Raw genomic sequence first — 14692 nt, 5'->3', positions numbered from 1 at the left:
GACTAGTTTTCCTTCCAAACACAACAGAGCTATAGGGGGAGGGGCCGGGGAAACAGGATGATTTAAAGAGCCCGCCCCTGGTCTGCTTCCCAAAGTGGGGTCCGGGGACCCCAAGGGGTCCGCGAGGGAGTTCCAGGGGGTCCCAAGCTACTGTAAATGATAGTTTGGAACCAAATGGACCCTTATGGGTCTGTAACTCTGAAATAGTACCCTCTCAGAGATACATTAACATTGTTTTTACAATATAAATTGGGGTTCCCAGAGATAGAAATGCCATTAAATGGGGAATGAAACATAGTTTTCTTCATTTCCTTTATTTGCTGCGGGTTGCATTCACACCTGCACTGAATCCAAATCAAGTGTGATTGGAAGCGAAGCGAAAGCCCCGTTGTTTTGGCGAAGTAGAATGCGGTTCTTTGATGCGGTTTAGGATTCGAATGAGGCTTAATTCAGTAGAATGCGGTTCTTTGATGCGGTTTAGGATTCGAATGAGGCTTAATTCACACCTGCCAAACGAAGCACACTTTCCGACAACGTTCAGCAGGATTCATTTTAATCGCAGTAAAGCTTTCTGGTGTGAATATGACCTTAGTTAGTTAGTTAAAGGAGAATTCCATGCGAGAAGGCTTTCTTACCTTTATTTGTAGTCGTTACGTCCCCACCAAAGAGGTCCAGGTGTTATTCGTAGTCGTTACGTCCCCACCAAAGAGGTCCAGGTGTTATTTGTAGTTGTTACGTCCCCACCAAAGAGGTCCAGGTGTTATTTGTAGTTGTTACGTCCCCACCAAAGAGGTCCAGGTGTTATTTGTAGTTGTTATGTCCCCCAACAAAGAGGTCCAGGTGTTATTTGTAGTTGTTACGTCCCCAACAAAGAGGTCCAGGTGTTATTTTGTGCAAAAGTGCATTATTGGCTATTTCCCCTACCATAAGTCCTCAATGAATTGAATTGAATTGCATTTAATTGAATGGGACATTGGGGTGTTGTGCGAATTTGCTTATTTCCATCGCTTTTTGTATATATCCTCTCTTCATAATGTAAATAGTATCCCAAGTGGCACACTTTACTATACTTATTTTGATGGAAATAAGTGAATTAGCTCATAAACTCAACCCCCATTGAGGGCTTATATTAGGGGAAATAGCCAACAGTGCACTTTTGCACAAAATAACACCTGGACCTCTTTGGTGGGGACGCAACAAGTACACATAAAGGTAAGAAAGCCTTCTAGCATGGAATTCTCCTTTAAGTTAGTTAGCGCAGATTGACCAGAGCCCTGTCAGTCAGCGTCAGCTGCTTCCACCTCTCACGGCGAGGACGGAGGGTTGGACTTTGAGAGGCAACGATGTTTTTTAGTCGGGTGGGTCGGAGAGGTCAGAGTTCATACCGTGGGAATGAGGCTGCAATCACACAGGCGGATGCAAAAGACTAAAAGATGCAAAGCATATTTGTAGTTTTATTGTAGTCTTTGTATAGCTGATGTTGAAACCAGCTCATCGTTTTTTGGTAGCTTTTGCAGCAGCTATACCAACGGTCAGATGCATCTTTGTGTCTTAACCCATTCTGTCCGGGCACCCATTTTGGTGTCAGCATCATGTTATGCTTTAGCTATTTAAAAATAGCAGATCTACAAGCTCATATCGCGCCACCGAGTGGCGCGATACGAGCTTGTAGGTCTGCTATTTTTGAAAAATCGAAGAGCGACTGACATTTTTAGAATCCGATCTCAGGTCAGAATGGGTTCATCAGACCAGTGTGTGTCCAGTGGAAACCTCGTATGAATCTGATCTCAGGTCAGAATGGGTTAATGTCGCTGGCTTCCATTGACAATGAGCACTTTACTCCGTGAGCCACCCCCCCCCCCCCCCGACCTTATTTACATTTATTTAATTTCCATTGATTGAATACTTTATATATAAGACATTGAAAACAGTACATCAAGTACAATTTTAACAAGCTATACTGTATGCTGAAAGGATAACAGAGAAGCCCCTGGGGGGACTATACCGTGCAATCAGTTCCTATAACATATTACAGCAGTAATTCATACAAGATCTCCAAATTTAGAGTAGCCATTTATTTTATCCTTTTTTTCAATTTCGTTGTCATTGTTATGGCAAATAAATCATCCCGACACATTTCTGTGTTGCCACCGCGATTGTGCCTTATTGGATAATCTGGGAGGACACAGCAATCCTCCCCATCCCTGTTGGTCTACTGTACATGGGTTACACACATGTGGCCCCCAACACACATGTGGCCCCCAACACACATGTGGCCCCCAACACACATGTGGCCCCCAACACACATGTGGCCCCCACACACATGTGGCCCCCAACACACATGTGGCCCCCACACACATGTGGCCCCCAACACGCATGTGGCCCCCAACACACATGTGGCCCCCAACACACATGTGGCCCCCAACACACATGTGGCCCCCAACACACATGTGGCCCCCAACACACATGTGGCCCCCAACACACATGTGGCCCCCAACACAATGTGGCCCCAACACACATGTGGCCCCCAACACACATGTGGCCCCCAACACACATGTGGCCCCCAACACACATGTGGCCCCCAACACACATGTGGCCCCCAACACACATGTGGCCCCCAACATACATGTGGCCCCCAACACACATGTGGCCCCAAACACACATGTGGCCCCCAACATACATGTGGCCCCCAACACACATGTGGCCCCAACACACATGTGGCCCCCAACACACATGTGGCCCCCAACACACATGTGGCCCCCAACACACATGTGGCCCCCAACACAATGTGGCCCCAACACGCATGTGGCCCAACACACATGTGGCCCCCAACACACATGTGGCCCCCAACATGCATGTGGCCCAACACACATGTGGCCCCCAACACACATGTGGCCCCCAACACACATGTGGCCCCCAACACACATGTGGCCCCCAACACACATGTGGCCCCCAACACACATGTGGCCCCCAACACACATGTGGCCCCAACACGCATGTGGCCCAACACACATGTGGCCCCAACACGCATGTGGCCCAACACACATGTGGCCCCCAACACACATGTGGCCCCCAACACACATGTGGCCCCCAACACACATGTGGCCCCCAACACACATGTGGCCCCCAACATACATGTGGCCCCCAACACACATGTGGCCCCAAACACACATGTGGCCCCCAACATACATGTGGCCCCCAACACACATGTGGCCCCAACACACATGTGGCCCCCAACACACATGTGGCCCCCAACACACATGTGGCCCCCAACACACATGTGGCCCCCAACACAATGTGGCCCCAACACGCATGTGGCCCAACACACATGTGGCCCCCAACACACATGTGGCCCCCAACATGCATGTGGCCCAACACACATGTGGCCCCCAACACACATGTGGCCCCCAACACACATGTGGCCCCCAACACACATGTGGCCCCAACACACATGTGGCCCCCAACACACATGTGGCCCCAACACACATGTGCCCCCCAACACACATGTGGCCCCCAACACACATGTGCCCCCCAACACACATGTGGCCCCCAACACACATGTGGCCCCCAACACACATGTGGCCCCCAACACACATGTGGCCCCCAACACACATGTGGCCCCCAACACAATGTGGCCCCCAACACACATGTGGCCCCCAACACACATGTGGCCCCCAACACACATGTGGCCCCAACACAATGTGGCCCCAACACACATGTGGCCCCCAACACAATGTGGCCCCAACACACATGTGGCCCCCAACACACATGTGGCCCCCAACACACATGTGGCCCCCAACACACATGTGGCCCCCAACACACATGTGGCCCCCAACACACATGTGGCCCCCAACACAATGTGGCCCCCAACACACATGTGGCCCCCAACACACATGTGGCCCCCAACACACATGTGGCCCCCAACACAATGTGGCCCCCAACACACATGTGGCCCCCAACACTCATGTGGCCCCAAACACACACATGTGGCCCCCAACACACATGTGGCCCCAACACACATGTGGCCCCCAACACACATGTGGCCCCCAACACACATGTGGCCCCAACACACATGTGGCCCCAACACACATGTGGCCCCCAACACGCATGTGGCCCCCAACACGCATGTGGCCCCAACACACATGTGGCCCCCAACACACATGTGGCCCCCAACACACATGTGGCCCCCAACACACATGTGGCCCCCAACACACATGTGGCCCCCAACACACATGTGGCCCCCAACACACATGTGGCCCCCAACACTCATGTGGCCCCAACACTCATGTGGCCCCCAACACACACATGTGGCCCCCAACACACATGTGGCCCCAACACACATGTGGCCCCCAACACACATGTGGCCCCCAACACACATGTGGCCCCCAACACACATGTGGCCCCCAACACACATGTGGCCCCCAACACAATGTGGCCCCCAACACACATGTGGCCCCCAACACACATGTGGCCCCCAACACACATGTGGCCCCCAACACAATGTGGCCCCCAACACACATGTGGCCCCCAACACTCATGTGGCCCCAAACACACATGTGGCCCCCAACACACATGTGGCCCCAACACACATGTGGCCCCCAACACACATGTGGCCCCAACACACATGTGGCCCCAACACACATGTGGCCCCCAACACGCATGTGGCCCCCAACACGCATGTGGCCCCAACACACATGTGGCCCCCAACACACATGTGGCCCCCAACACACATGTGGCCCCAACACACATGTGGCCCCCAACACACATGTGGCCCCCAACACACATGTGGCCCCCAACACACATGTGGCCCCCAACACACATGTGGCCCCCAACACTCATGTGGCCCCAACACTCATGTGGCCCCCAACACACACATGTGGCCCCCAACACACATGTGGCCCCAACACACATGTGGCCCCAACACACATGTGTCTCAGAGCCTCTGCCTGATGGCCTCAAAGGGCTAATATATCCCCCCTAGTCCAGAGGGATATCCCTTTGGTCTAGTGGTTATTAAGATGTTGGACTTTCACGCGGGAGGCCCGAGTTCGAATCCTGGGCGTTACACACTGATATAGAAACATGAGGTTTTTCTTCAGAAAACTGTCATGATTTAGAAGACATCTGTAGAATGTCTAAATGGGTTTTAACCCATTTTGGGTGGGAACCCCCTTTTGGTGTTAGCATCATGTTATGCTTTAGCTATTGAAAAATAGCAGATCTACAAGCTCATAGCGCGCCACCGAGTGGCTTGCGCCGCTACGAGCTTGTATAGGTCTGCTCTTTTTTTAAACGGTCAGGATTTAAGAAATTTTTTAGAATCTGATCTCAGGTCAAAATGCGTTAAAGAAGAACCACCATTCTTCTGTGCGTTATAGAATCTGATCTCAGGTCAAAATGGGTTTTGATATGGCGGAATCACTCACTCACCCTCCTCCTCCTCCATTCATACTGGGACAGGGTGAGGTGTAACCTGACGCTGCCAGATCCAAGAAGCTTGCTACACAAATTTGTTTCACAGCTTATTGGGATCTGGGATCGCGGGAAAGCAAATTCGATGACGGGGCTGTTCCTTTTTTTCAAGATACTTGGTAGATGATTGGATGGGACCGTCCGTCTATCACCGTGTGGGCGTGCAAACACAACCAATCATATTGACGTGTCTATATAGCTTCACATCCGGTTTCACACATATCCCGCCCTTATAGCTCACGCTGATTGGTTTGAACCACGGAGCTGTTCGGTGTTATAGCTCAACTCCCTGAGAGATCCCAGATGGTTGCTGTGTTGGGGAACATGGTTACCCAATACCGCCCCCATCTGGCAGCGTCAGGTTAGGTGAGGTGGAGCCCTCCAGTCACTCACTCACCCTCCTCCTCCTCCGTTCATACTATAGGACAGGGTGAGGGTGAGCCCTGCAGTCACTCACTCCCCCTCCTCCTCCTCCGTTCATACGCATGACCTGGTGGATGGTGTGCAGGTTCTGGATCTTGTAGTGGGACAGGGTGCGGTGGGCTTCCAGCGGCTTCCCGCCGTAGATCAGCTTCTGCTCCTCGGGGGGAACGCCCTCCTTCTCCTCGATCTTGACCATGACCTTCTCGATGTTGTCGCCCGGCTCCACCTCCAGGGCGAGGGTCTTGTTGTCGATGCTCTTGACGAAGATCTGCATGTCCGTGTTTTAGGTGTGTGTCGCTAATGTGAGTATAATAGCGGAACGGGGGAAATATCTCTTTCAAAAGATGTTCAATTTTTAGCTTCATGTGACAAAAAAACACACTGCAAACAACAACACTATACACAAAACCTGGAATGAACTCTCTACACGAAACCTGGAATGAACTCTCTCTTTTATGTCGGGAGTGGTGTCATGTCACGGGTCAGGGCCGACCTCGCGTTGTGATTGGTTGAGAGGCATTGTCCCAGTCTCCAAATATGGAAGTCGAAAGGGGTGGGGGCTCAGTGTTGTGTTTGGCAGCAAATTTCTATTTTAATTTTAGTCGTTGTCTCTTGAATAGTTTTCACTTAGTTTTAGTCACATTTTAGTCACTTGGAATGTTCTAGCGTTTAGTCTAGTTTTAGTCGACTAAATGTCATACGATTTTAGTCGACTAAATCTACAGTTGATTTAGTCGACTAAAATGTGTTTTGACAGGCCTTGATGTCGTTGTAATGACATATTTTACACTTTAGTTGCATGCTGAAAATAGCAGATATACAATCTCACAGAGAGATTGTATATCTGCTATTTTCAGCATGCAACCCAGCATAAAACTGGATCTCTTGTTCACTAGTCAATTTACAATTTACAATTTAGGCATTTAGCAGACGCTCTTAATCCAGAGCGACTTACATTTAAGCAAGAACAAAAGCACATAAAAGCATTTATCATGAAACATGCGTAAGCTAAGAAAGTAACAGTGGAATATCTATATAATGAAACTATACATACACTATACATATAAACTATACATATTTACTACTATGCTATACATATGTACTATGGCGTGCTATAACTATATAGAATACAATTATAGTGCTGTCTACATAACATGCTATAAGTCTGTGTCAAATGCTATCTAAGCCAACAGAAATGCTATCTAAGGGGTTAGGGTAAGTGCTATGGGCCATGATGGAGTCTGAAAAGGTGGGTTTTCAGGCTACGGCGGAAGATTGGGAGTGATGCTGCAGTTCTGACTGCAATGGGAAGTGCATTCCACAGTTTTGGAGCCAGAAGGGAGAAGAGTTTGGGACGTGTGGAGCGTTGTCCCGGCGTTTTTAGTGAGGGTACTTCCAGTTTCCCTGCATTGGCTGATCTGAGTGCGCGGGAGGGTTTGTAGGGTTCAATCATACTTGTAAGATATGGGGGAGCCATACCTTTGGTTGCTTTGAATGCCAGCATCAGAGTTTTGTATTCTGTGCGGGCAGCGACCGGGAGCCAGTGGAGGGAGCGGAGCAGGGGGGAGACATGTGAGAATTTTGGCTGGTTGAAGACCAAGCGAGCTGCTGCATTTTGGATCAGCTGGAGAGGCTTAAGTGCACATGCTGGTAGGCCAGTAAGGAGGGAGTTACAATAGTCGAGTTTTGACAAGACTGTTGTCTGGATTAGGAGCTGGGCTGATTCCTGGGTGAGGAACGGTCTAATTCGTCGTATGTTATAGAGTGTCCCTCTAGAGAGTCATTTTAGTCTAGTTTTTATTGTTGACGAAATTGTCAGTATATTTAGTCTTAGTTTCTGTCATCATAGATTCGTTTTTATTTAGTTTTCGTCAGTGGAAAAAGGTAGTCGACGAACATTTTCCGTCTTAGTTTTAGTCGACGAAAACAACACTGGTGGGGGCTCAGTGGAGCACATGATGTATGCGTTCCGGATAGGCGTTGTATTCAAGATGGCCGTGTCTTACGGGCTTCAAATCCGCTATCCGTGTTTTTTCCCCGCCAAGGTACTGCAGGCTCCTTGTGTGTGTGTGCTTTGCTTCCTTCAGGCCGTGTTGCCATGTCTGCTTATTATAAGCAACCTTTGACTTGTTTTTTCTGTAAACGTCACTTGCAAATAAATTATTGGTAATTGCTGGTTGATGGGTTTTTTTTTGGGCTGATTCTAAAGTGTACAGTATAGTTGCTTATTATTTGGGCTTGCTTCCACATTTCTTCACATCAAGGAACCCCAGATTAATATGTAATTGTCCACAGACACCCATGTGAACATATTTTTGACTTTTTTTTTATGTTTTAAAAATATCCAAATTATTTCTCAATGTGTTTTTTAAATAATAATACAGTACAACCTCACAATGTGTCGCTGTGAGCTTGTAGATCATCTATTTTCATTTGTGCTTGTTTTCATAGACCTGGCCACTCTTGCAAAACTGGCAACACAGCAAGAGAAAGAGGAACTATGATGACTATGATGATGACTATGATGAATTCCCGTTCTTTTATGATGAATTCCTGTTCTGTTCTTTAGCTACATAGAAATGTCTATTTGTATGTCTCTAAATGTTTGTATGTCTTTAAATGTTTTGATGAATTGAACAATGTGGACCCTGTTGTAAACAAGTGTAATGCTTAATTGGGTCGTCCACTCACAGTTGACAGTCTTTGTATTGAGTTTGTGCTTAAAATGTACTGTAAATTCTACAAACTGTTAATAAATATTTCAATCAATCAATCAAAACTTATGCACACACAAACGCAATGCACTATGGGCTGTAAGAAGAAGGTGAAAATCTAACATGATTTAAATTGATTATGATACCTCCATGCATGCTTGACAGCTCATTGAATGCCAAAATTATGGAATGCACTTCCCATCACAGTCAGAACTGCAGCCTCACTCCCAATCTCTCCGCCGTAGTCTGAAAACCCACCTCTTCAGACTCCACCATGGCCCGTAGCACTTGCCCTAGCCTCTAGCCCCTTAGATAGCACTTTATGTCGACTTAGATAGTATTTTAGACAGACTTATAGCTCGTTACGTAGACAGCACTAGAATTGCATTTTATGTAGTCACTTTATAGTAGGCCTACACATGTATATTGTATAATATATAATATAGTATAGTATGTATAGTTGACATAGATACTGTTACGTTCTTAGTTTATACATGATTCATGATAACTACTTTTTATATATATGTTGTCTGTCCTGATGAAGGTCGAATAGACCGAAACGTTGACAAATAAAGAGCAACATTTTTTTGGCAAGTTTCTGGCATTGTGCGGGACCCTTCTTTGTTCTTCAAAGATAACCATAATAATAATATTATATTATATATAATAATAATGTGATATATGACATTTGTTTCTGCTTAAATGTAAGTCGCTCTGGATCAAGAGCGTTGAGAAACTGTAATAGAGTAATCAATCAAATCAATCAATCAAATCCCTTGACTCTTGACTAACTGATCTCTCCCCCCCCTCCTCTCTCTCTCTCTCTCTCTCTCTCTATGTGACTGCAGCACACGCACACACACACACACACACACACACACACACACACACACACACACACACACACACACACACACACACACACACACACACACACACACACACACACACACACACACACACACACACACACACACACACACACACACACACACACACACACACACACACACCTCTCTTCAAGTATTGACCATGCTACTTCATACTGTATGCCCTGGACACCGTGTATAGCCTTTCCTCTGGCGCCATCTTCAGGACAAAATGTGCTATACTGTCCGGCCAAACAACATCTCAAATGTAATGTGCAGAAAGCCTGAATGGAAGTGCCTGTCTGCTTCCTGTCTGCTCAACATTCATGGAAGTGTCTGTCTGCTTCCTGTCTGCTCAACATTCATGGAAGTGTCTGTCTGCTTCCTGTCTGCTCAACATTCATGGAAGTGTCTGTCTGCTTCCTGTCTGCTCAACATTCATGGAAGTGTCTGTCTGCTTCCTGTCTGCTCAACATTCATGGAAGTGTCTGTCTGCTTCCTGTCTGCTCAACATTCATGGAAGTGTCTGTCTGCTTCCTGTCTGCTCAACATTCATGGAAGTGTCATTTTGGGGCGGGAACCCCCTTTGGTGTTTTAAACATAGCAGATCTACAAGCTTCATTTCAGAAGAGGATTCAGAAGATATTCATTTGAATGTTGAGGTCAGTCCAGAATGGGTTAAGGCCTTTTCACACGGGCAGTGTGTGTGACGCAGACGTTGTCACCTGGACCAATGACAGGTCTGCTCATTAGTGGCGCGACCCGCGTGGCGCAAGAAGAAATCTCAACGCCATCCAGGTCTAGTCAGTCGCCGGCGTGCGTGTGCACGAAACGAGCACGAAGATACGCCCGCGTTGTCGCCCCGCGTCCAAAACAAACACACGCAATCTCTTTGGAAAATGAACTACTACAGTAAAAAGGCCTTTGTCCTGTGTGTGCATAGACTATAGACAGTCTGAAGGCCTTTGTCCTGTGTGTGCATAGACTATAGACAGTCTGAAGGCCTTTGTCCTGTGTGTGCATAGACTATAGACAGTCTGAAGGCCTTTGTCCTGTGTGTGCATAGACTATAGACAGTCTGAAGGCCTTTGTCCTGTGTGTGCATAGACTATAGACAGTCTGAAGGCCTTTGTCCTGTGTGTGCATAGACTATAGACAGTCTGAAGGCCTTTGTCCTGTGTGTGCATAGACTATAGACAGGCTGCATGCCCATTAATCACGGCTCGCCATGAGAGAACTGCCAGTTCCAAAAAGTGCAGTTAGCACGCCACGCCACGAGGTTAAAGTGGAGTGAAGCCCCCCTCCCCCCACCCCCGAGGACCACAACGTATTAAAACAACAATGTGACCCCAGTCTGCTCAGCAGAAGCTTTTCAGAGCCACTAGAGTTGTCACCTGTCAGGGGGATCATACCCCCGCTGTGCTAGCATCTGTCCCCTCTGACGCACACTCACACACGCACAGACACACACTGACACGCACACACACACACACACACACACACACACACACACACAGACACGCACACACGCACGCACACGTACATGTGCCCTCTAGAAGCGGTGGAGCAGATGGCAGCTGGTTCTCCTGCCTCACCTCTTGCCTCTCGTCCCGTGTACAACGTTTAGCCTCCAGCACCTCGCTACCACATTAGCATCCAATTATACGCTGCTCTTCACGTTCACGCTTCAGCTGTGTGTGTGTGTGTGTGTGTGTGTGTGTGTGTGTGTGTGTGTGTGTGTGTGTGTGTGTGTGTGTGTGTGTGTGTGTGTGCTGACGAGAACAGGGAGGACACTCTTAACTAAGTAACCATTTGACACTTTCAACTCGCAAACTGTCACCGCGTGAAAAGGAGGAGTATTTTGCCCGTAATGTTTGTATTCTGCCCTCAGGTTAAGCGGGCATATACCGGAGTTTGTTTAACGGGAGTTTTGTTATGAATGCAGGATGACTGAACGCAACAATGCAGAGCCACAAACTACATTTCAAAATCCAAAGATTTATTTAAGCCCAAGGTAGTAAGGGTATAACAAACACAAGTAGCTGCATGTAAGCTGTAGCTCAGGAAACTCAAAGTCAATTCCAAAATATTCCAAAAATACAAAACAAACTATAGGAAGTCCAAAAGGCAAAACTGTACACTGCGCACAAGGCAGTAAAATCAAACGCAAACCTTTCAAGGAGAAACAGAAGCAGGAACACATAGGGGTACAGCTCAGGGACCAAGACAAATGTTCTGACAGTGAGAGTTTGTAATGAGTCCAGTATTTATAGGAAGCAGGTATGAATGGCAAAGGGTTCACAGGTGTGTAATGAGAGCTGATGAGAGTGTGTGTGTGTGTGTGTGTGTGTGTGTGTGTGTGTGTGTGTGTGTGTGTGTGTGCGCCTGCGTGTGTCCGTGTGCGTGCATGCGTGAATGGGTGAATGCATTGCACACAGTAAAGCACTTTGCATAAAGCCGAAAGGAAAGTCTCACCACCTGTTATTCATGAACGAACTGCCTGTGGCGCTAGCTGTGCAAATGGGCGTCGTTATAGGCAGGTGCCCAGGTGTGTTTGATTGGTGTGTGACATCAGAAGACAGCCTTATGTACAAAGACATCTTAGAGAAAGTAAATATAGACAGAAGGAAGGAGAGAGAGAGAGAGAGAGAGAGAGAGCTAGAGAGGCAGGAGGAGTGTGTCTGTTAGCGACAAGAACAGTGCTTAAAGCAAACGATGGAGAACAACGATCGACAGAGTGGCATCATTTTGACCTCTTCAACTAGAAAGGAAAGCAGAGCAAAGGACACGAGGCCGCTTCATACGCGGCGGGACAGCGGAATCTAACGGTGGGCCGAGCTCGACAATGACCACGATAAGGACGGCACACCCGTTAGACCCCGGTCCGGGAGGAGGAGGAGGAGGAGGAGGAGGCGGCGGCGGCGTTGGGCCCGGCCGAGCGGCGGCGCTGGCGGAGGAGGTGCTGGCGAGCTTCGGCGCGTTCTTCCTGGGCCTGGCCGTGGCCACGGCCTACGGCGCCATGGCCCTGCTGGTCCAGGGGCTGGAGCCGCGCTTCTGCGCCGTCAGCACGGCGGCGCTGGCCGCGCTGGCCGCCTTCGGCGCGGGCCTGTCGCCGTCGGTGCGCGTCAACGTGCTGCTCACGCTGCCCACGCTGTGCTCGGCCGCGGGCAAGAGGCTGCTGCTATTCGCCGCCGCCTCGCTGCTGGCGCGCGGCCCCGTCGCCAACGTCGCCGACAACTTCGAGCGCGCCGCCGTGGGCCTGGTGTGCGGCCGCGAGCTCCTCGCCACGCAGACCCTGGAGCTGGCGCGGGCGGCCGCCGCGCCCCTCCGCCGCACGCTGGACGCCCTGCGGGACATCGCCGGCCGCGCCCACTCGGTGGCGGGCCGCGTGGGCAGGCTGGTGGACGCGCTGACGGACGGCGTGCGCCACGTGGCAGCCACGCTGCGCAACGTGCTCCACTTCCTGGTGGTCATCGGCGAGGTGTGCAACGAGCGGATGGGCTCGCCGTACCGGAAGTGCCACGGGGCGTTTGACGACGCCGCGGAGAACTGCGCGCGCCTCCTGGGCCCCTTCGGCTTCCTGTGCGCCGTGGCCGAGGCGGCGCGGGCGCTCTGCGGCCTGGCCAAGGCGCCGGAGCTCTTCTGCGTGCTGCCCGCCTACGTGGGAGACCAGCTCCGGGGGCGGCTGGCGGAGCCCGCGGCCGAGGCGTTCCAGCGCATCAAGGCCGAGTTCGAGTTCACCATCTCCGCCGACGTGACCGTGGACGTGGACGTGGACAGCAGCCAGTCCCTGAAGAGGATGTCCCAGCGCGTCCTGGGGGAGGTGTCGGAGGAGCTCGGGAGGTTCCGGACCCTCCTCCTCCTGGGGGGAGGGGGGGGCTGGATGGGAGTGGTGGGCCTGCTCCTGCTGGCCCTGGCGTACTACCGGGCCGTGCGCTACAAGCACGGGTACCTCCGCCGGGGCGACCACGACAACGTCTACATCACTGCCGAGTTCCGGGAGCTGGACGAGAGGCTGAGCCGGGCAGCAGCGGGCCGCGCGGCGGAGGCGGCGCTCCCGCTGACCGACGACGAGGCACGGCTCTACGTGGCGCCCGCGTCTCCGCGCCTGACGCCGGACGAGTGGCGCGCGGTGGCGCGCGGCGTGGCCTCCCTGCTCCGGCACCTGGCGCTGGGAGGCCTGGTGGTGGGCACGGACGTCATGGTGTTCTGGGTCCTGGGCCTGGTGCGCCGGCACGTCCAGGGAGACCTGGTGGCGCGCGCTCCCGTGCGCGTGGCCGTGCGGGTGAACGGCACGGGCGTCGCCTCCGACATCTTCCGGGACGTGGCGGCGTCGTTCGACGTGCTCCAGCGGGGCAACGTCACCGTCCTCGGCAGGGAGTGCCTGGTGGAGCCCTCGGAGCCGGACTACGGCGGCTACGTGGCCATCGGGTTCCTGTACGGCCTGGCGCTGCTGCTGTGTGTGGCGGGCAGCCTGGTGCAGCGCTGCAGGCGGGCCATCTGCGCCAATCACTACCCGGCGCGGGAACGCGAGAGGCTCCTGTTCCTCCGCGCGCACATCGTGTCCGAGCGGGTCCCGCTGGGCAGGGCCATGTGGAGGGCTGTGACCTCCTCCTCCTCGGCGAGGGGCGGTGGAGGAGGAGGAGGAGGAGACGGGTGGAGGAGCAGGCTCCTCACGCTGCTGCTCCGCGTCCGAGGCGGCGCCCGCGTGGCCGGCCTGCTGGGCGTGGCCCCCGCGCGCTGCCTGGCCTGCGGGGGGGCTAAGGAGGGGCCGGACCGGGACGACATGGTCCTCTGCCCCACGGGCCGCTGCGCGGGCCTGTACTGCCGCGCCTGCTGCCAGGGCCTCCTGGGGAACCGCTGCGCCGTGTGCGGGGGCCCGCTGAGCTACGAGGACGACAGCCAGGACGAGCTGGACTCCAGCGACGACGACGAGAAGGCCGCCGATGACAGCGAGACGGAAACGTCCTACCAGGATCGTTCTGACGTGGATGATTAGGTTAGGACGGACGGACGGCCACAGCATCAGTGTCTGTCTGCCTGCCCCCCCCCCCCCCCCCCCCCATTCTTCGCCCGCTCCATTGACCGAGCTTCTCTTATTCCCCGTTAAAAATCCTGCCCCCGCGCAGGATCTAACCGTTCCCATTAGACAAAACCCCCGGTGACCCTGGCCCAGGACCCTGGTGTGCTCCCCTGCAGTTGAATGAATGGGAG

At 51.8% G+C, this 14692-nt stretch overlaps 1 protein-coding gene across 1 annotated transcript; it reads left to right on the top strand.

Moving 5' to 3' along the window:
• Nucleotides 1-12323: 12323 nt before the first annotated feature.
• LOC310873846 (DC-STAMP domain-containing protein 2-like) lies at nucleotides 12324-14477 on the top strand (the record flags this gene model as incomplete). Its single annotated transcript, XM_083786397.1, has 2 exons — nucleotides 12324-14061; nucleotides 14116-14477. 2 exons carry the CDS (start codon nucleotides 12324-12326, stop codon nucleotides 14475-14477), a joined length of 2100 nt encoding a protein of 699 aa, XP_083642523.1.
• Between the last annotated feature and the right edge of the window lie 215 nt (nucleotides 14478-14692).

Source organism: Protomyctophum parallelum (genome assembly GCF_964188405.1).
Source record: "Protomyctophum parallelum genome assembly, chromosome: 16".
NCBI lineage: Eukaryota > Metazoa > Chordata > Actinopteri > Myctophiformes > Myctophidae > Protomyctophum > Protomyctophum parallelum.
This window is presented reverse-complemented; position numbering and strand designations above follow the sequence as displayed.